The sequence below is a fragment of the Argiope bruennichi genome, chromosome 7 (assembly GCF_947563725.1).
Source record: "Argiope bruennichi chromosome 7, qqArgBrue1.1, whole genome shotgun sequence".
Classification (NCBI taxonomy): Eukaryota; Metazoa; Arthropoda; class Arachnida; order Araneae; family Araneidae; genus Argiope; species Argiope bruennichi.
Window position 1 is genome coordinate 47241806 of NC_079157.1, and position 21553 is coordinate 47263358.

Here is a 21553-nt window from a genome sequence, read left to right on the forward strand (position 1 = left end):
TCATTTTCTCCTCCAGTAAATATTTCATTGAAGAAATCTCATTAAATTTTTCAGCTTCAGTACCAGTTCCATGTACTTGAAGAAAAGAAATATCTGGAAAAGTGGTGTTATTTCTCATTAATCATGGGATCGAGAAAATATTTACCAGGTTTTCTTTTTACTTTAAGTTTTTCAGATAATTATAATTCAAAAACAAGTTATTGATGTGTTAAGTATTGAAATCATCATCTATTTGCTTAGAAATGATAAATTTAATTCTTTACTAACGACTTTATTGACAAAGGTATTAGTTATGTTTAATTTTAAATCGATCTCTTTTCCTTAACTTGGTATTAATGATTAATCTAGCAAAATAAAATTAATCTCAAAATCAATGCAAGATTTGAATTTGAGCATTCTTATAGTAAAGTTTTGTTGTTTCTAATGGCACTTGCCATGGACAAGCTCTCTGATCATGATGTCAGCGATTTTAAGCCAAGGGAGCGTCTCTTATTTTTAGTAGAGCCAACTAAGGCCAAGAGTACGTCTTAGCTACTCACGCATCACATTAGCTGCGAGGCTCATAATCCAATAAATTTGCCACACACATATTTATGTTTTTGTCAAATTAGATTATTTTCTATCTTTGTAGAGTGCCAGAAAACTTTATAAATTCCCAAATACACACATTCATTTTTATTTGTAGACATTTCTAATAGCAGGTAGAAAAGAGACAAAATTTAAACAACAATAAAGAATACGGGACTTCAATTTTTAAGCAGTAGATTTCTTTCCATATAAAGAAGTACTTTCTTCTGTTATATTCCAGACACATTAATAATAATCATTCGTTTTTCAGAACACCATACTCAGTTTTGCTGTTGTTTAAAAAAGACTTAAAGGAATCCTATAAAATAAATTTATGGACTTACTCCCTTTTTTTGTGTTGTATTTCAGGTGTTTTAGTTGCAAAAGGGGACGTCGGGACCGGCACAATTGTAGGTTCTGCTGTTTTTAACGTGTTGTTCGTCATCGGTATCTGCGGCTATTTTTCAGGCAGAGTAAGTAACCTTCAACTATTTTATTTTTTATGGAACTTAGTTTTTATAAATAGTTGCCACGTTCTAAAAATTCAATTGACTAAATAAATTGGCGTCTAAGTTACTTTCTTACACTTTTGAGCGTTAAGAAGGTTTTATTAAAGATTACTTACTGATTTATTTTTATTAAATAAAAGTGTGTTTCCGTAAGTAGATACTGTTACAAACCTGAAAAGTTGCTTCCCAGCACGTTTAGTTCAATCACTAGAAAGAGCGTTTTACGATCAACTCTGTTGGGTGCTGATCGGGTGCCGCCTCAGTAATTTCTGAGCTTGGCGACCATTTGGCGACAAAATAGATATTACTGGAATTTCCAGAATTTTAGCAACTGAGCCGTTGGGAACCGAAATATTCCTGACTGATCCAGAACCTTCTCTGCCCACCTCCCGGAAACTATAAAAGGCCGGTATTCTCAAGCTGGAATCAATCGTAGTAAGTCGTAGTCAAGTATCGAGTCATCGAGAGGATATTGAAGCAACGGCGGAGTCCAGAGAAGAATAGACTTTGTGTGAAGCTCAAGCGACTGTTGAAGTGAGCTGCGTGCCGAGTCCTGTTGTTTATTGTAGAGGCAGCATCGAGTCGTATATGGAGTAGCCAGCCATGTAGTAATGAGTTGGCAATTGGATACAGCTAAAGCGAGGAGATTCGGAGACGTTTGGAGAGGTCGTATAGTGAAGTTACGTAGATTCCCTCTTTCTGCTGAATTCTGTCTGGCCGCTCTGTGTGCTGTGGTCGTTATTAATACCGATTACTACTTGTGGGCTACTGTCTGGTGTAGAGTGCTGCTGTGTGTTTCCTGTTTTCTTCTAGGCTGTATATATTTGCTATCCGTGTACTCATGTCTTCGTATTTAATAAACGTCGTTTTCTGTTACTAACGGACTGTTTATTTCTGGATCGACAGTCAAATCTTGAAAAAGAATCCCGACGGAAGTATTTCCATAACAATAAGATTATTTTTTATTCCGCCATCTTGTTCAGAGAAAATATTACAGATATTTTGAATCCTCTTATTATTTCCCTCTAAATTGCGAGACTCAATGTTTAATCGTTTATCGCTCTTAAAATTTTTTTAATCTGCAGAATAATCATCAAAAGGGATTTTTCCTAGTTTCTCACGTATATTCTTCACGTAAAAAAAGCGTCAACCCCCCGCATGCAAATTGCAGACATAGGGGAAGATCAAAATATACACACTGCACATTATTTTAGATTTTTATGAACATCAGAAATGGAAACTAGCAAATGCAAAAAGGGGACAACTCTAACGTTACCTCTTGTCCTACCCCTCTACTAATATTTGAGTATGGGGGAGGGGAGGAATAGGAAGTATTTTGAGTTGTTGGATAAATAAGAACATTGAGTATATGCTTCTTTTCAATAAATAGAAAGTAGAATTTAAAATAATTTTAAATTACTCAACAATTTTGATTATAAGATCGCATACCGAAATTTATTTATCTTTGCATTTTTGACCTATAGCATTCAGATAAGTGTGAATATGTAGACAGAAAGACGGTCTATCGTTGATAGATTGAATCCAAAATTTGAAATTGATCTACAGCTCTGATTATAAAATAATGAACCAAATTTTATACATCTAGTTCTTTTTAGTTTTTAATTACCATACTAACGTGTTCGCTGACTTCATATACCATTTCATTGAAAAAATAACGAAAATATATGAAATAATATATATTGAAATATAACTTGAAAATCTTTCTTTTTTGCAGATTGTGGAGCTGACATGGTGGCCGTTGTTCCGGGATTCCATATTTTACTCGGCAACTGTTATCCTCCTCATTGCAGTAAGAGACTTTACCTTATCGATAAGTTTTTACTTTCCGTACCTTCATTTAAGTTTATTGTCAAAATATTGTAACATCTAAAAATAGAAATAAAAACCAATAAACTAAAGATAAGTGCCAAGTCTTCACCGCATTTGTTCATGAGCTTTCCCAGAATATGAAGAATTCGGTATTTGTAGCCATTTAGTAATTATTCCTTTTTATTTAAATTGCACTTATAAAATACTTGCGTCCTTTAACGACAGAAACGTACGAACAATTAATTATACGTAAGTGAATTGAATGAATATTAAAACTTGACATGAAATAAAAGAATGTTGTTCCCTGTACCCACGAGCTCTAACACACACAGATCATTCTTATTTATATTCTTGCCATAATAAATGAATATAATTTCTCCAAATTCTTCGCATTTCTTTCTCAATTTAAAACAAATAATAATAATTTTGAATTCTTTTTTTTAATTTCCTGAAAATTAGTTTTTATTCGTGAGGAAGATTTACCTTAAATAAGATTAAATGAGTTACATGCAAAATGGATTAAACAGATTGTCTATCTAGATAATTGCTTAATTAAATAACTTTTATAGTGGTGTGTTGTGGTTTTCTAAAGAAATGCCCGGTTTTAAATACACTATTTTTAATCTTTACGAACACAGCTACACTGCAAAATTCACAAACACTTATTACTACAGACACACATAGAAAGTTAGGTTAAAGAACAGTATGGTGGAGGGATTCCACCGTTTCCAGCCGAAAGCATTCGGCGTTAGCGCATGGAGGGGAAAGTCGACCTCAGGGTGCAGGTCTGCCGTTCAACTGGTTGTCTTCTGCAAAACGTCACAAGGGGGCGCTCTCTGCTCAAGGGGAAAAAGAGGTGCTACACTTTTAGAAAAAAATTATTTATCTTGCTATTTATCTGTTTTTGAAGTAATTTCCTTTTTCCCTAGTTCATAAACTGTATTGGTATTTTAAAAAATTTCAAACACAAATTGAAATAAAAGCCTTAAATTATTCAAAAATTTTTATAATCGCCATTTAGTAGTATAATGGATTCAGATGTTGACAAGTTTATTATTTATTTGATTAAGATTAATAATATTTCCTAATCCAAACACCAATATATCTAAAAAATTATTATTTTTTAATTCCTCTGCTTTTCTTTACAGATCATTTTTGATAGTGAGGTTACATGGTACGAGTCTGTGATCATGATGGTGATTTACGGATTATATATTTTATTAATGAAGTACGTATTATTTTATTTATGTTCCTAATTAGATAAAAAGTTTGATCTTTAATAATACATAGTAAATGTTCCTATGTCCCCAATTTTGCTTTCATTTTAATAAATATTTCATAATTAATTTTTCATAAATTTTGTAGCATTGCTTTTTATTTGTTGTGAGGGAATTCGAACTAATCTGTTTGTTTCATCATAGAGAGAGAGAGAGATCCATAGAGATTTAAATTATTATTTTATATTTTTATTTGGACGTAAACACAAAGGTAGAATTTTTTCTTCTCCTTTTATATCGTAGCGAACACACTTTTAAATGCTTTCGCATAACAATCCAATGACATTGATTTAATTATTTACGATGCTTCTTTTAAATTTATAAATTTTTAAATAATATTAATCAGTGTTTAGGCTCAATAGAGATTATAGAGTTCCTTTCTTACCAAAGCAGCCTAGTGAGAAAAAGAAGAAAGACTATGATATTCATCGAATTCCGTGGACGAATTCATCAAATTCCGTGGACGAATATGGTGAAAAGATTCAACAGATTCAATGACAAATAAGAATTACTGTATTTTACAAGAACGAAACATAGCTCCCCATTAACACAAAATTCCCAGCAACATTATTATGATATCTTCATAACATTGTCCAGCATTCAAAATGTCGCACAATCTCTTGTACTAATAGGCGTAATGAAACACAGACGAAATGTTGACAAAATAGAACTTGTAATCAGCAGCAGCACACAATCAGTAAATCGATAATGAACAATCGTATCAACCCAAATCGCTCAGAGAGAACTCGCTGTATAGAATTAACCGATAACAGTTCCGACTATCGGCATTATATAAGTTCCACGACAAGGAATTAATTCCATTAAAATTTGCACAATGTTTATCCATTTAAGACACATCTATACAGTAGTTCATATCAAGCCATTTGGTGAAGCGTGATCGAATATTTGATGTTCTTTCCATAGCCACATAAAATACCTTTGAATGTGGTCTTCTCAATCTTCTACAAAAACTTCTTTTATTATCATTTCCATGGGATATATCGTTAATACTGGCTTAAAGTTTTTTTTCTATGTAATAGTGAATGTATTGCTACGGAAATTGCCATAAATTTGTTTGTGGATTGTTGAAACATATGGTATTAAGTGTCCAACAGGCTCAGTGACAAACTGACACTCCATTCTACATATAGTACATATGTAACATGTAACAAAACACTGAGCCAAAGCTTACAAAAGAGCAGTACTTGCAACAAACAGCAGCACGTAAATAGAACAACTTGCAAATCGTAATAAAGAACCGTAACCACAGAAAAACTCTCAGAAAGAACTTACGGGAGCGAGACTTCGCTCAACTACTCATGTATCTCAAATCGTCTGCTGCTCTAAACTGATTACTTGCTTGAGCGGAATTCAACAGTCGACGCACTATTGATTAACAACAATTTTGCCCTCCCCCTGGTTTTTTATAGTTTCCGTGACATAGCAAAGAAGCTACTAGAAGTATTACCATCCATTTTTCATTTCATCATGGATATCAGCAAGAATTTCTGGTTTCTGGAATCTTTGATGTTATTACCAAAGTTGCCAAATTTGTCTTCAGGGTCGAAATGGTCGCCAAATTCGTTGTCAAGTCAGGGGTATTGATTCGTTATTCATTCAGTATCAGTCAAATATATCTTTAAAATTACCGTTATTACCAGGCGATGTACGGCGCTGGAAGAAACATTACAAATTTACAGCAGCATCAAAATTCCGCATAGAAAAAGCTTCACATAATTGAGAAAAGAAATACCACAAGAATGCTGTCTAAAAAGAGTCATAACTCAGTGCGTACCCAAAAAAATATACTAAACATCTTTTTCTGCGCCATGTTCAATCTTTTTTTCTCCCTGTCATTGTAGACATGGAAATTTATAGCCACTGTTATTCGTACAAGCGTTGTGAATAAACTTGTTTTTAATTTTCTAACATTATTCTTCTTAGATTCAACAGCGACGTCCACTTTTGGATTTCCCGAAGACTTGGCATAGAAGATGACACGACACAGAATATAGGAATCCTGGCCCAGGGAGACAAGAAAAATTACAGCTCATATGGTATGGATGAGCTTCTTTTTCTATTCTTCTCTTCTGTGTATCAAAATCGATTTTGATTGTTTCTCCAACTGATACGATACGGCAACACTTGCACATTTATGTAATAGATTTCTTGCCAAAAATAGATGTTGGTTCGTAAAAGTATTTGAGAAAATTTTAAAAAATTTAAAAATATTTATTTCTATTTAGTCCCCAATTAGAAAGCACTCTAGATATGGGGATGAGTAGCTTCCGATATGAGGGTTGGTTCTCGCTTCTCTGAAGGATATAGTAATGGTATGGGATCAAACTACCACCACATTGATAATGGGACGTGCATCCTATGGAAAGAATTACACCATGGCCATTAGGATCAAACCATAGTTCCTGCCTCTAGTGTGTCATTCAGTTTACCCCGAATGCTTCGGTAAAGAAATGATAGCTCCTTTGCGATTATGCTGTGTCAGTGTTGTCTTTTTTTTTAAAGCAAAACTTTAGTCCCTCTTAAAGTTCCATAAAATAGTGTTATGTATTTTGATGTGTCACATAACGAAAGCATTCTGTAAGTGTTCCTGACCTCTTACTATTTGTAATTCCGATCCCAAAACTGACATAAAGCTGCAATTCTGATGTCAAGACACCAAATTTGTTATCATTTTCCAGCAATTTTGGTGTTATTTTACTTCATATTGAAAAACATTTCTCAATGTTGTGGTTTTGTGCTATTTTGGTCCGTTAGGATGAACAGACATTCTACTTTGGCAGAATTGGTCTAAAATTTCAAATCTCCAATTCGAATAATAAGAGCATGAGGAAATTTCATTCTTTTAGTTCATTGTTTCTTGAAATTATTATTTAACGAGCACACGGACGGATAAACGGACAAACTTCATTCATGAATTCCATCAAAACGTTTACTGAAGACCACAATTTTTATTTCATAGATCATTTATGAAGTTTAATTTGTCTGATTTGCCGAGTTTGTGAGTGAAAGTTATTCACAGACAGAAAAGTTAAATATAGATGTTTTCTAATTCAGACGATTACGCAAATTCCTGCGTATTATCTGCGGCGGCGTATAATCTGCAGCGCCGTATAATTCGCGGATTATCTGCGGTTGCAGATTATTAGTGATAATTACAATGACGATTTTCGTGTTTTTTTAACAGATAATCCGAGAATTATACGCAAAAAATTAAGGTATAAAAATTGGAAAATCATAAAAATCTCGGGACAGATTTATTTAAGCATTACATTACTGTCTATATTTTGAGTATGAACACATAAATCAAAAATAAAATTAATGGAAAATAGGTGAAGAAAAGAAATCATTATTATAAACGGAATTAAATGCCTTCGAGAATTTCAGGATTATTGTAAATATTACTACAAAGAATATTCTTCTGTATTTGATGAGAGTTAATCTAAAAATCCTAAAAAAAAAAGAATTTTTTTTTATTTAAACAAAATTAATGGTATTTAAGATCTTCCAAGAATGATTACTGTCAAAAATTTCTTATGTAACTCAAAAATAATTTAAAAATTTGGATTGTATTAATTTTCAAAATGTACATAATAAAAAAATACTAATTTGCTGGGTTGTCATGTGATGGATTAAAACAAAATTATATGATCGCTCAAAATCACTGAAGATGAAATGAAAGAATATAATGATACAGTTATTTCGTTGTGTTGCTGCACTATGAGTATTTTCACTCAAATTGATGGTAGCATTTCACATGATAAATCCACATTTCATAGATCTTCCAGCAATCTTCCACTTTGCTGTGATGTCATATCAATTTTCTTGCAGCAAAACCACTTGTGGATTCCAAAATTATTTTGATGCAACTAATTCGCCGTTATTATATTAGTATGAAGTGAATCCAGTAATTATGAAAATTTTAATTAATTTAAAATCAAACCAGATTTTGAAATTTTTTTCCTGATAGCTCCAGAAAATATTATTGCGCATAACAGATTTTGCTCCATTTTAAAATTTATTAAATATCTATTTAATAAAATATGTTTTTGTTTGAAACTTTTTTATGAATTTGACATTATTTTATAAATGTTTTCTTTTGTATAATTTTCAAAAATATATTTAATTTTTGTCATGAGATTCAGACGATTTTCATGATTGCATTATTATGTTATCGTTTCATAAAAAAGTCTTTTTTTTTTCAATTTTTTTTATTTATTTTTTTTTCTTTTATGTATATCATATTCTTTATTTATTTATGTTTTTTTTTCCTTTATTCTTTTTTCACTTTACCGTCAAATGTATGAGTCATTTTATTTTGTTTATGTTGTTTTCCATTCACCAAGTTGTACCAACTTTATACACTTTATGTATGAAATGCGCGCATTGAAAATATTTTATAAAAAGTTTTCTTTGTTTCATCTAATACCTTATCAAATAATTTTTCTCCATCGTTTAAAGCTAAGGAAGAAATATTCTGTTATTCAATAAAACAATTAGCAAGACGAATCAATAAGTAATTTCACATTTCCTCAACAGACATCAATTTTGAAATAGATTAGAGAGACACTTAAGTTTTCATGACATTATGACGTCATGGGAATATATTCAACTCGGACAGTTCATGCACACAATAAACAGAACATGTGTAAATATATTAAAATAAATATGTTTTAATGTCTGTCACAATTTTGTTTAAAAATACGTTATTGAAAAATTCATGAACATCAAGTTATGCATTAAAGATTTAATTAAAATTAGACACAATTCAATATTCATAGCAAACCACCTAGTCACTTAAAGCGGCTAGTAGAATTTTAAAATAATTGTCTAGTCTGCGCAGTTAAATTTTGGATAATATTCCTAACGCCAAAATTAATTAAATCAATTTCATTTGTTTGGCACTGAAAGTCTGCATTACAGAATATTGTAAATAAATTAAAAATGACAAATGTTTAAACGCATGTCTGAAATACCAGTCGTGGAGCCTTTATTTACTCAATAATTATACTCTCTTAGACTGAAAAACTTTTCTAGTCTAGACTTATTAATTAAATTTCTGAAAATGGGAAGTAAATCTTACGTCTACCAGCGATCTCTACGGTGCATTGTTTAGTCTATCACTGACACTCTGCATAGATTTTCCAATCGTTAAATGCTAATTTTCCGCTTCGCATCTGTCTCGCAAGCCTTATTTAAACAAACAACAACAACAAAATTAGCTCATTTTTGTTTTATTATTACCTATAAATTTTGCCTATTTACTGATTATTTTTGAAATGTTATTTTAACTTTTAGAAGTTGAGTTTTAACTGGCTGTTGATTCATAAATATGCATCCGAAATGAACTATAGAAAGCTCTGAAAGAGAATTATAATAGCTAATTTATTTCTGAAATAAAGAGTTAACTATAAATGCACATTGATTCTGACTGAAAAATAGTTAGTGATCAATCTTACGATCAACTCATTTTCGAACATAACATAAATATTTAAATCGATAAATCGATAGAAAAAATTCTAATTTGAAGTTTATTACGCTTTAATAAATGCTTTGCTTTTCACAACTCATTGAGTTATTTATTTCACATTTGTGTGTGAATTAGAATCTCCATTATTAACGAAGTAAAATTTGTGTTTTTGTTAGTTCTGTACAGGAGAGATAATTTAACTTAGAGTTACAAATTTAATACAGATATACTTTGAAAAGAGCAATGTGGACCTCCTGGCAATTTTTTATAAAATTTAAATTAGAATTTTAATTTATTTAAGTCTTATTGTGATTTTGACGGTTATTTGAAATGATTCTTGAAAATTATGAACACAAAACGGATTTTTAAGCTCTTTTTTATTTATAAAATTGTATTTTTAGTGATATATAAATTTTTTAGTCACGCATTTAGCAATTTCTTTTTGTATTTCGAAATTTTTTTTTTAAATATATTTTTTTTTCAAAATTTTCAACAATGTACTTCGTTGTTACAATGAAATTCACACCGTTTTTATTGTTTAATCTCGTAATTTTTTTTCAATTGGCGAAAACTAAGCAACAAAGATACCACTTACTCTCTGTGCAGTTTATGAAGAAAACTAAATTAAAAGATACAGTTTCGCTTGAAATCAGATCATAGACTACCAAGATAGTTATGTTTTCAGTGGTGTTATAATATCAAGAGATATAATCAATGAGGAATGTTCATGTACTCAGCAAACAGAACAGGTGTAAGTCTATATAATAACAGAGTGTAATGTTTAACACATTTTGATAAACATTACACTTTGGCACATAATAATAATACTTTCAACGTCATGTTGAAAGTATTATTATTATGTTGAAAGTAACATCAAGTTGCGCATAAGAGATTTAAAAGTTTACAGGTTTAAAATCTATAGCGGACACATATCAAATTATGAACCAAGTCCAACAACGAGTTGACTATTTGTCGATCCGTACTTTCAGAAAAAGAAAACGTGATAATTAAAAAACGCCAAGTATCAAATATATCAAATTTTATGTGGGATTTTGTGATTACAAGTACAGTTTCGTGTCAAATGTTTGTTTCAATCGGTTAGGAAAAACTCTTCTAAAAAACAAGTTCGATTTTCGGATGCTATTAACACATGCCAGAGATTATCGCCAAATAACTCGCCAAGGATAACACGATAGATTCAGTAAAAATGCTAAATTCACGCCAAGAGTTTAATATTTCCTGTGCCAATGACATGCAAGGCATTTTCTAGGATAGCACCTTTATTAGAAAATATACGAGGAAGTTTTAGGGGGACCACTCCCACTGGTTTAAAATTGTAATTAAAAATTGAACGAGTTTTTGGCGTTTTTCTGAGTTAACTCCCAAAATATTATTGCGCAAAATTAATTTTTGCACTATTTTAAAATTAAAAAAATATATCTCTTTTTAATGATACATATGTAATTGCCAACAATTTTTTTCAAAACTTTGGCAATTTTCTAAAAATATTTTTTGTGGACTTTTCTACAATGGATTCCATTATTGTAATAAAATTCAAATCGTTTTCATCAAATATTTAATCTGAGGATTTTCTTCCATTATTAAAAGCTGATTATCTGCATTGTTTAAAAAAGTACAGATTAACAAAGACGATTAATGTCAAACAAATGACAGTTAATGAAGAAGTGAATAAGAATTGAAAATTACTGTCAGTGCATAATGAATTCACCTTCAGTATTGTATTACTTAATTCTTTTATTATATAGTCTTAAATATGGATTTGACGATTAATGAAGAAGTGAATAAGAATTGAAAATTACTGTCAGTGCATAATGAATTCACCTTCAGTATTGTATTACTTACTTCTTTTATTATGTAATCTAAAATATGGATTTAATTTATCAAAATTAATTTTATGCATTAAATAAATTTATTAACTAAAATTTAGATAAATTTAATTTATGCATGATTTTTTTCCAATCTTTTCCACATCGAAAACGTTTAACATCGAAACGTTAAGTGGTACATCTTTTCTTTTCTTGTTTATTTTTAAATGTTATATTTGCTCTTCTCAATATATATATATATATATATATATATATATATATATATATATATATATATATATATATATATATATATATATATATATATATATATATATATATATATATATATATATATATATATATACACGTTTATTTATTGATTTCTTCAAGTCTTCAATTAACATATCACTTTGATAAGATTATTTTCGACCGCGCACTGAGTGACCTCCTTTTATGGAATGAAACAAGAAAATGGAAGAGAGAGATCGACTCCCGAATATTTAAGCGGATCGCTTAATTAAGTTTCATGAAGATAATACATTTTATTGATGAGCTGTAATTACTCATCATTAGTTAATCTTATCTTTCAACCAAAACTATCTCCCCTTTCTACTTAATGCATCGGAGTAATTTTCTACTTACCGCTTCAGCAAAGTGTATCATTAAGAAAGTAAACGTAACTTGATGGAAATATCGCGACATTTTTAGAACTCAGAATTAGTAAGAACTTTTTGAATTAAGCAAGAGTATTATATCTTTAAGGGTATTTATTTAATTTTTTTTTCGTGCTTATAAATAGGGAATTTTATAATATTTTTACTCACAAATTTACTCGTTTGTTTGGATGAGAAGATTAATTGGGATTGCTCGGGAAAATTTTACATCAAGCAATCCGGATATTTCAATTAATTAAGTTTGTAAAGATGAAATTTTGTCATTATTTTTTTTTTTACTCATATTCTTATGTTGGGGCGGGAAGAGTAACTTTGAAATTGAGATTACTCGAGAAAATTTCATAACAAACAATCTAGATATTTCGATTAATTAAGTCTGTAAAGATGAAATTTTGTCATTATTTTTTTACTCATATTTTTATGTTGGGACAGGAAGAGTAACTGGTATTGCACGGGGAAATTTCATAACAAACAATCTCGATATTTCAGTTAATTAAGTTTATAAAGACGATATTTTGTCATTAAGTTTTACTCGTACTCTTATGCTGGGACAGAAGGAGTAATTGGGAAATTGGAAACGTTCGGTAAAATTTTATAGCAAGCAAATTGGATATTTCAATTAATTACACGCATAATTAATTTCTGTGTATTGGTAGCTTAATAAAAAGGTTTGAATTTCTGATACCGGAATATTTGATAACTTCAGATGCAGTTTGCAAAATCATAAAGCGAGTAAAAGTACGGCAAGTGCATTCCTAATAGGAATACTACATATAGCGAGACTTTCATAACATGATTTTAGAGGAATTTCTCCATATATTCTCCAATCACGATCATTAGAATCTCAAACCACTCACTTTCCCAAGTTATTTTATGAATACGACTATTGGAATAGTATACTTTATTGTATACATATTATAGAAAAAGTATAGTTATCGTCAAAAAATTCAAACTGAAGATTTTGACGAATCCCCACGTTTTAGATCTTTTTGAATGCGAAAAACACATTTTTGGAAAATATCTCAGAAATGTCAAAATAATTCAGAAATACTTTAAGCTAGACGGATGAATTTTGGTATGCGGTCTTTACATCAGATTTGTAGATATATCAAATTGTGAGCAAACTTTGTTCATTCAAAGGAAGTCTGTCTGCCCGGCTGTTCTATTATAAGTTAACACGATTATTAGAAAACGAAGAGATCTAGATGGATAAAATTTGGTGCAGATATTTAACAACTGTAGTGTAGACGCATGTCAGATTTCGAGCTAAATTAAACTAAGGTTCGACTGTCTGTCGGTCTGTACTTTCAGAAACATGTAAACGGGATAATTAAAAAACGTAATGATTTAAATATATCAAAAATGATACTGTATTTTGTGATTACAAGCGCAGTTTTGTGTCAAAAATTGGTTTCAATCAGATTGAGAAAAACGTGTTTAAACAATAAATTTTATTTTTGGATACTATTAACGCATGCCAAAGTTTAATCGCCAAATAACTCGCCAAGGATAATAGGTTAGATTCAGTAAAAATGCTAAAATCACGTCAAAGAACAGTATTTCGTAACTACTATACATCAATGCCATGTAAAGCGTTCTCTGGCATGACAAGTTTATTACAGAATAAGGAAGAAAGTTTTGGACAGACCTCTGCAGCTGGTTGATGTATATGAACTGACAAGAGATACGTTTTAGAAAAACTAAAAGTTTCAATTGAGTTTATAAGAGTGGAAAATGGCGGGTTTCAAAGTTTCCATTCACTCATAATTCTTTCACAACTGAAAATAGAAAAATAATTCAAATTAGAATTATCACTTTTTTATGAGAAACAACTTGTATTATGAAAGTTTTTCGATAGCTGATATTGCTTAGAAATTACTTGTATGAGCTTAAAAGTGATTCCCAACCCCTAACTTCGACTGCTTTTTACCCTATACATATAACTTCTCTTTTAAAGCTCTCATTAACTATCTTCTCTCAACCTCCTTTCATTATCGCAATTCCAACTGTCATAATATCAGAAGAGGAAATAATAAAGAAGGTGAAAATTTCTTTTCTTTAGAATTCGGATAAACAGGGTTTAATTTCATTAGCCAACAGGTACTTTTTATGATTTCTAAATTAATTAACCAAATTAATATTTCGGTAATAATATTTGTATAAAGGATTTTGACAGCTCGGAAGTTTTAAGACTACGTTATTTTTTTTTTTTTTTTTTTTTTTTTTGCAAAATTAAGAATTTCTTTAAAAAAATTTAATATTCTTAATGTTTGAACAGGTCTCTTTATAAAGCCATTGGAATTTTGTTTCTAAGTCTACTTTTTGGGATGTTACACTAATTTTTATATTTCCATTTACATACACCTTGATGCTATTTTATATCTTTAAACGCTGTTTTCTCAATCATAGAAAACTGTAGGATGTTCTTACGAAATCCGTCATAAATTAAATTCTAAAGCGTATTTTTTATTCAAATTTGGTATAAAAATTTCTCAATATGTTCTGTAGTTCCTGGATTAGAGAATAAATAATCTATTCATTTAGAAATATTTTATACTTGTTTTACTGCTTTACAACGTGAAATACATTAAAAATTTCGTGTTATTTACCAGTCGAATTCCAATATTTACAGAAAGAATAGAAATACAACTTGTTTTAGTTCTGGAACTAAATAATATATTTCTTAAACTATCTGCGTTATTTTAAGCAGATCATATGATAAACCTCTAAACTAGAAGATTTTCACTTTATGCTTCTTTTAACCAAAATGGTCTGGCCGCTTTGGTTTGGTGGTAAGGTTTCGGCTTCGGTACCGGAGGGCTTTGGGTTTGAGACCCGATTCCAAAAAAGGACGGTTGTGTAAGCCGGTCTGATGTAAGTTGAATCCGTCGGGGCCAAATGTCCTCCCACTGATGTGGTGCGGAAGTTTGGAGAGGGGTTGCCAGCTCAGATGTTGTCCTCGTCATCTGACCATGGTTCAAAATTACGAGGTCCGCCCCAAAATAGTCATAGTGTTGCTTTAAAAGGGGACGTTAATATAATTAAAATAACCAAAAAAGCCCCTTTTCAATTTTTAAGAAATTTTGACATTTAACTGGTATATTCTGCTTTCGTACATCTTTTCTCAATTTTTTTATACAACTATTCCAAAATGTAACGATTTTCGAAAGTTTTTCAAAAAATTCATCCCCCACACCTAAAATAAGCAACAATTGATATGATTAAAAAATAATTTATTCATTTTAAAGCTTTTATAAATTTCTTAACATCTTATAAAAAGAATATTGTCCTGTTTATCATTGCAAAGCCATTAACAGTCGTCTCTTTTTCAGTTCCATTTAATAATGAGATAGACGAATGCGCATCAATGCCGGTCACGGCCCACTTCAGTATCAAGAAGATGATGCCTGCCGATGAAAGCATAAGACTCTCGCCGAGACTGTAAGTCTTATATCTATCTATCTCTGAAATAAATAAAACTTTTCTTTTTTAGATTGGTATGACTCAAAGAGTGATTTTCTGTAGTAAAACATTTAACGCCTTTCTTTATGTTTTTTTTCCCTCGTAAGCTGATTATGTATTGATAAATTATTGCATTTTATTGAATTATTTAATTCAATCAAAGTTCGAAAAGCAATTTTTTTTTTTTGAATTTTGCTTATTATGATGATGCAAAAAGAAAGAAAATGGCCGAATAAATTTAATATTTTATTTTAACACAGAAAGTGTATATCTGTATAACATTTTTGAGAAACTTCGTCAAAATAGTAGTTTGTCAGACTATATTTCCATATATATGTGAACACTAGAGCTTAAGCTCAGAATGACTTAAGGAAAGTGACTTTTGAAAAGGCGATTTTTTGCGAAATTATGATATTTTTAAAAATATAACATTCTTAAAGTTTGAACAGGTTTTTTTTTATAAAACCGTTAGAATTTTGTTCTTAAGCCCATTTGTTAGGAAGTTATACTTATTTTTATATTTATATTTGCATACGTTTTAAGGCTATTTTACATTTTTAAATGCTATTTTCTCAAATTCTAACCTTTCATAGAATTTTCTTACGAAAAACTTCTTCATACATTCAAATCTAAAGCACATTTTTTGTTCAAATTTCGTATAATAATTTCTCAATATGTTCTACAGTTTCTGGACTATAGAATAAGTAATGTATTCATTTAGAAATATTTTATAGTTGTTTTAGGCTTCACGATAAGAAAAAGAAATTGAAAAATACCCGTTATTTATTAGTCGAGCCCCAATATTGGACAGAATATAAATTGGACAGAAATATCTCATATTTTTTAATTCAGGAACTAAATAATATATTTCCGAAGATATATACAAAATTTTAAGCAAATCGTTTGATAAACCTCTAAAACTATCAGATTGATTTATATCTTTTTTTAGTCAAAAGAAAGCCATATTTTGCAGTTTAAAAAAGTTTCTGCCATTTAACTGGCATATTTTAGTTTCTTATATGTTTTTCAATCCTTTAAATGCAACTATTAACTATTTTCGAACTTTTTTTTTCGAAAATTTCATTCCGTAGTAGCCGCTTACTTTAAATTTATAAAATTAGGTCGTGCAAAAAAATGTATTCGATTCTCGTCATGAAACTATTAAATTTAAAAACGAAAAGCTTTTATCAAACATTTACTAACGATATTATTACGAAAAAAAAATCAAAAACTTCTTCCGATGTGGGCCAGTCATGGTGGGAAGTTCAACCTTAATAAAAAATAAATAATGGCGCCTTATTCTATTCGAAAACATAAATATAATTTAGCATAGGAGAGAGTAGTAAAAAACATATAATAAAGAGAGATGATTAAGTGAAAAAAAGATTGCGAGGATTGCACTGATATCCCGCGGATGAGTACAGTGAAAAGGTATATCAGCCTGAATAAGGGATAACGAAGCATTATTCCACACAAATACACGAAACACAGGAAAACAAAATACAGACTAAGATTGCACAAAATAGCACTTACAGTAAATAGCAGCACACAAGTGGCTAATCAATAATGAATGAAACAGCACAAGTGCTCATAGAGAACTCGCAGAAGATCAAAACTCCAAAAAAACACTTCATTCAACTACTCACTTGCGTTCAACTTAACTGTCTACTACTCATTACTACTTATTATCTGTGCCCACCGCAATTTAGGTCCTTTGAGAGGAATTGAATTCTTGTAAACAAACGACAGAACTCGAGTCCTAATGATTCGTCGAACTAATGTCCTAATCATTCGAGAATCATCCTATTCAGCATTCTCCCTTTTTGTTGTCAAAGTCGCTAAACGGTATCCAAGTTTGTAATTAGAGTCGGGTTTATTAACTGGGTATTCATTCAGCAGCCATTATTTTTATATGTGAAACGATTTTTTTTTTTAAATTTATGTCCATTGCAGTTTTATTCTCTTGTAAACATGTACATTTTTAGCAACTTTTAATTCCTTCATATATAGTTAAAATTTGGTGACAAATTTGTTAGAATTCAGTTATTTTTTTGAAAGCAAAAAATAATAAATAAATTAAATAAATAATAATAATAGTGATTTTCTCGATAAAGTTAAAATTTATCCCATTATACATAGATTAGTTTATTCGTATAATTGTGGTCACGTCATCTAGGGAAATTCTATATGAACAAAGGTTAATATTGGTTTACATATCATTTAGACAAATCTACAATTCTCGTTGAATTTTCAAAATTTGATTACCAAACAAAAATTGAGTATATTTTTGGTGCTTTTCAACTACCTTCAACAAAAATGTTGCCACAAAAATATTTTTAAGTTATGTATAAAAAATTCTATGCATATTATTTAAAAGCTCAAATAATTGCCATTTAAATTAGAGTGATTGATTTTTGATTTGAATTGATTTTTTGTCCTTAATTTAAAAATATTTTTTAATTTGATACATGATTTGTAAAAAAGCTTTCCGTGTTATAATGAAATTCAAACTAATACCATTGTTTCATTAAGCCATTCAATTGTTAAAATTAAGATAAAAAGTATCTTTCTTTAAGCATTAACTCCGCAGTTGGATTTCCATTGACGTTTTTATTTCTTATCAGATGCAATTTTTAATTTACTCGTACAATAAATTTGTAGTTAACTGATTCCGTTAAATTCTTATATTTCTTTCTTATCAAACAACGAGGAAAAATATTAAATAAATGGATTCATTTTTAAAAGCAGCCAGAAAAATCAAAATTATAGGAAAAAGACTTGTCGTTATAAGAGGCAGGTATTAAAGATGTTTATATTCTGGCAATTTATCACAGTTATATATGCAAGGTGTCCATTCTTATCATGGCTCAATGATTGAATTCTCAAATGTTAAGCTCGTATTTCAAAATGAAAAATTTTTTCTAAATGATAGAAGAGTTATATTCCATTTTATTAGAGTCAATAAATGCATTTATCAAAATCATAAGAAATCTCATCTTTAGACGGCTCCTTGGTCCTAACCAGAATATTTAATAAAATATTCTTGACACTGTAACATTTTAAATAAAAAAAAAAATCTTTTTTCCTGCAACTAAAATTGATAGATTTACGAAACGCTTAAAATCATTATTTTAGATGAATTTTTCCAAAAGAGATTTTAAAAATCGTTTGCAAATTAAATTTATGCAACGATTTCTTTTCTAAACTGTTTTCTAAAATAAATTTATATGCTATTTGTATTTAGGTTAAACAGCTATAACACGGTCAGTTTCAATCAGAAAATTGAATTTTGTATTGTATGTTTGAATTTTACTAAATATGACTGATAGGGATGAAGAAAACATAAAAAATTAGAAAAGTGGTAAGTTTTTCAGAAATACATATATTGATTCAAACAAAATAAATTATAATTTTTTCTATGATTTAAGGTTTTGTTTTCAGTTGGAACTATATCTCTATTAGTTTAGAAATTATCTATTGGGCCAGGATAAGAGCAAATAGCTGTATGATTATATATATATGAGATATAGCTCTAGCGAGATACTGTTTATTTCTCCATTGAATATCGCAGGTGAAAGAAAATTCCAAACTGTTCTAAGTGAAGTAAACACTGCTTTGAACTTGAAACCTACTTTACCTTAAGTATACAAAACACTGCTCAGTCCAAGATGGGATTAATTTAGCAAGTATCGGATTCGGAATCTTGAGCTTTCAGACGAGTTTACTATTTTCGAAGTAATCTGATTCACATTCTACCGATTGTTGGATGGGAGACAGGTAATGTTCAACTGTCTTTATCTTAACGTCTCACTCCCTCCGGGGTTTTAGGAGAAAGTAATTCTGAGGAAGAAGAGAGAATGGATGGGGGAGGGGGAGGTCCGTAGGGAACGTACTCAGCTTTCGTGGGGCTTCTAATCCCTACTCTTTGGAAAGTAAGTATCTTTGAATCAGACGCTAAGTAGGTTTTTGGAGTACAGGGGAAGATAGAGTTTCTGTCTCTCCTTATAAATTCTTACTGAAGAACTAGTTTTTCTGGAAAAAATTATTAGTTTATCATTTGCAGCGACATAACCGTCACTTTATATGCTAGTAAAAAATGAAATAAACTTAAAATAAGATTTATTGCGAACAAATCTCTCTCTCTCTCTCTCTCGGAAATAATATTTCTGAAATTTAATTTAAAATCCAAGCTTATTTTAACTTCGTTTTATTGTATACGAGGAATCATCTGCCAGTCTGTTTGTTTGCCCTGAATATGGGCTTTTCTAGCTGTCATACTGATACTAAGGAAAGCATTTTTTTTTTTTTAATGAATCTGAAGAAGGAATTTAACAATGTCAGTCTACTACAATTCATTGCCCTTGTAATTTGAAAAGTGTACATAACTACGAAATAAAAGCGGATTTGAAGGTTCTACTTCGGATTTAATGTCTTTAGATAGCAATTGTGTATCTTTATTTTAAAGCCTGAAAAAGTATGCGATTGATTACTTCGATGAATGATTTTGAATTTCATCTTAACGTAAAAATATTTTAAAAGGTTGTTTATCAAATTATAAAGGCTGCCCAAATGAAAAGTGGACACATGCGTTTGCGCCAGAATGACAACAGCTATAGTAGCGCTACCAAACAGGGATATAAAGGACGGTAGAAGGTGTGCACTGCATACGACGTTCAATATTGAAAGCTGTCCGTGGTAGAGGAAACTGGTCGAAAGTAAAATCGTTCAATAAGTGGATGAGTCCAGGTCGGAACAAGGTGCGGTACTACGGTTTTTGACTCATTGAATGCCGTGGACCACTCTTGGTTGATTTTCTGCTCCAAGGGAACAGTATCAGTTCAACACAATACTGCAGTACTCTAACGAAGCTACGGAAAGCAATCAAAAGCAAACGGCTAGGCCTTCTCACACTAGTGATCATTCTCCATAACAATGCCAGCCCACATGTCTCCTTTGAAACCCAAACAACCTTAAAAGAATTCCGTTGGAATGCGTTGGAACACCTGTCGTACAGTTTGAACTTGTCACCCTGCGACTTCCACATCTTTGGGCTACTTAAGAGAGCATTACATGGGACGCGGTTCTATTCGGGCGACGAAGTTAAGAAAGCTGTGCAGGACTTCCTCAAGAATCAACCACCATCTTTCTACAGCAAAGGCAACATAGACCTGCTACCCAAGCGATGGGACCTATGCTACAACACCCGTGACAATTTCTTTTGATTTCCAAAATAGGTATTATTTTCATTCAATGTCCACTTTTCACTTGGGGCAAACTAATACTTTGGATTTGATGTCCATAGAAAGGATTTATTTTACCGTTTGAAAAAGCTTCGAAATCGAAAACTTTGATGAATGCTTTAGAATCCCATCATAATATTAAAAACATTATTAGAAGTTTGTTATCAAATTAAATTTTAAAAGAAATATTAAATACAAACAAAGAAATTATTTGTAAATGAAACATATATCACTGAAAAGGCAGTTTTCGACTTTTAAGATAATGTAAAAATTATTTTTTGTGAAATAATAGTTTTGGAATACACGAACATTAATTTCCATGGGCAAGTTTTAGTAATTACTTATCTGGTAATGATTAACGCGTTCACTGCCATGATTTCTGACTGATATTTAAGTGATTGAATGGTTTGATGGAGCAATGAAATTAATTTGAACTTAATTATAACAGATTGTGTATCAAATTAAGTTTTAAAAATTTATTTAAATTAGAAAACAATTTACGATAATAAAATCAGCATCATTTAAAACATAAATTTTTGAATTTTAAAGTCGTGAGATAATATTTTCAGAAAATGCAGTTGAAAGATAACAAAGAAAATTTAAAAAAATAAAACTGGCTTAATTTTTAATTAATTAATATTTTAATTAATTTCCCAGTTTTGAAATTTTAGCAATGA

The 21553-nt window shown here is 30.3% G+C and overlaps 1 protein-coding gene across 1 annotated transcript in view; it reads left to right on the top strand.

Moving 5' to 3' along the window:
* LOC129975363 (sodium/potassium/calcium exchanger 4-like) overlaps positions 1 to 21553 on the top strand; it is a 110983-nt gene that overhangs the window by 76414 nt on the left and 13016 nt on the right. Inside the window, exons 4-8 of the mRNA XM_056088426.1 lie at positions 937 to 1040; positions 2812 to 2886; positions 4055 to 4134; positions 6128 to 6240; positions 15507 to 15615. Of these exons, the coding sequence (XP_055944401.1) occupies positions 937 to 1040; positions 2812 to 2886; positions 4055 to 4134; positions 6128 to 6240; positions 15507 to 15615 (481 nt within the window). The remainder of the gene's footprint in view (positions 1 to 936; positions 1041 to 2811; positions 2887 to 4054; positions 4135 to 6127; positions 6241 to 15506; positions 15616 to 21553) is intronic.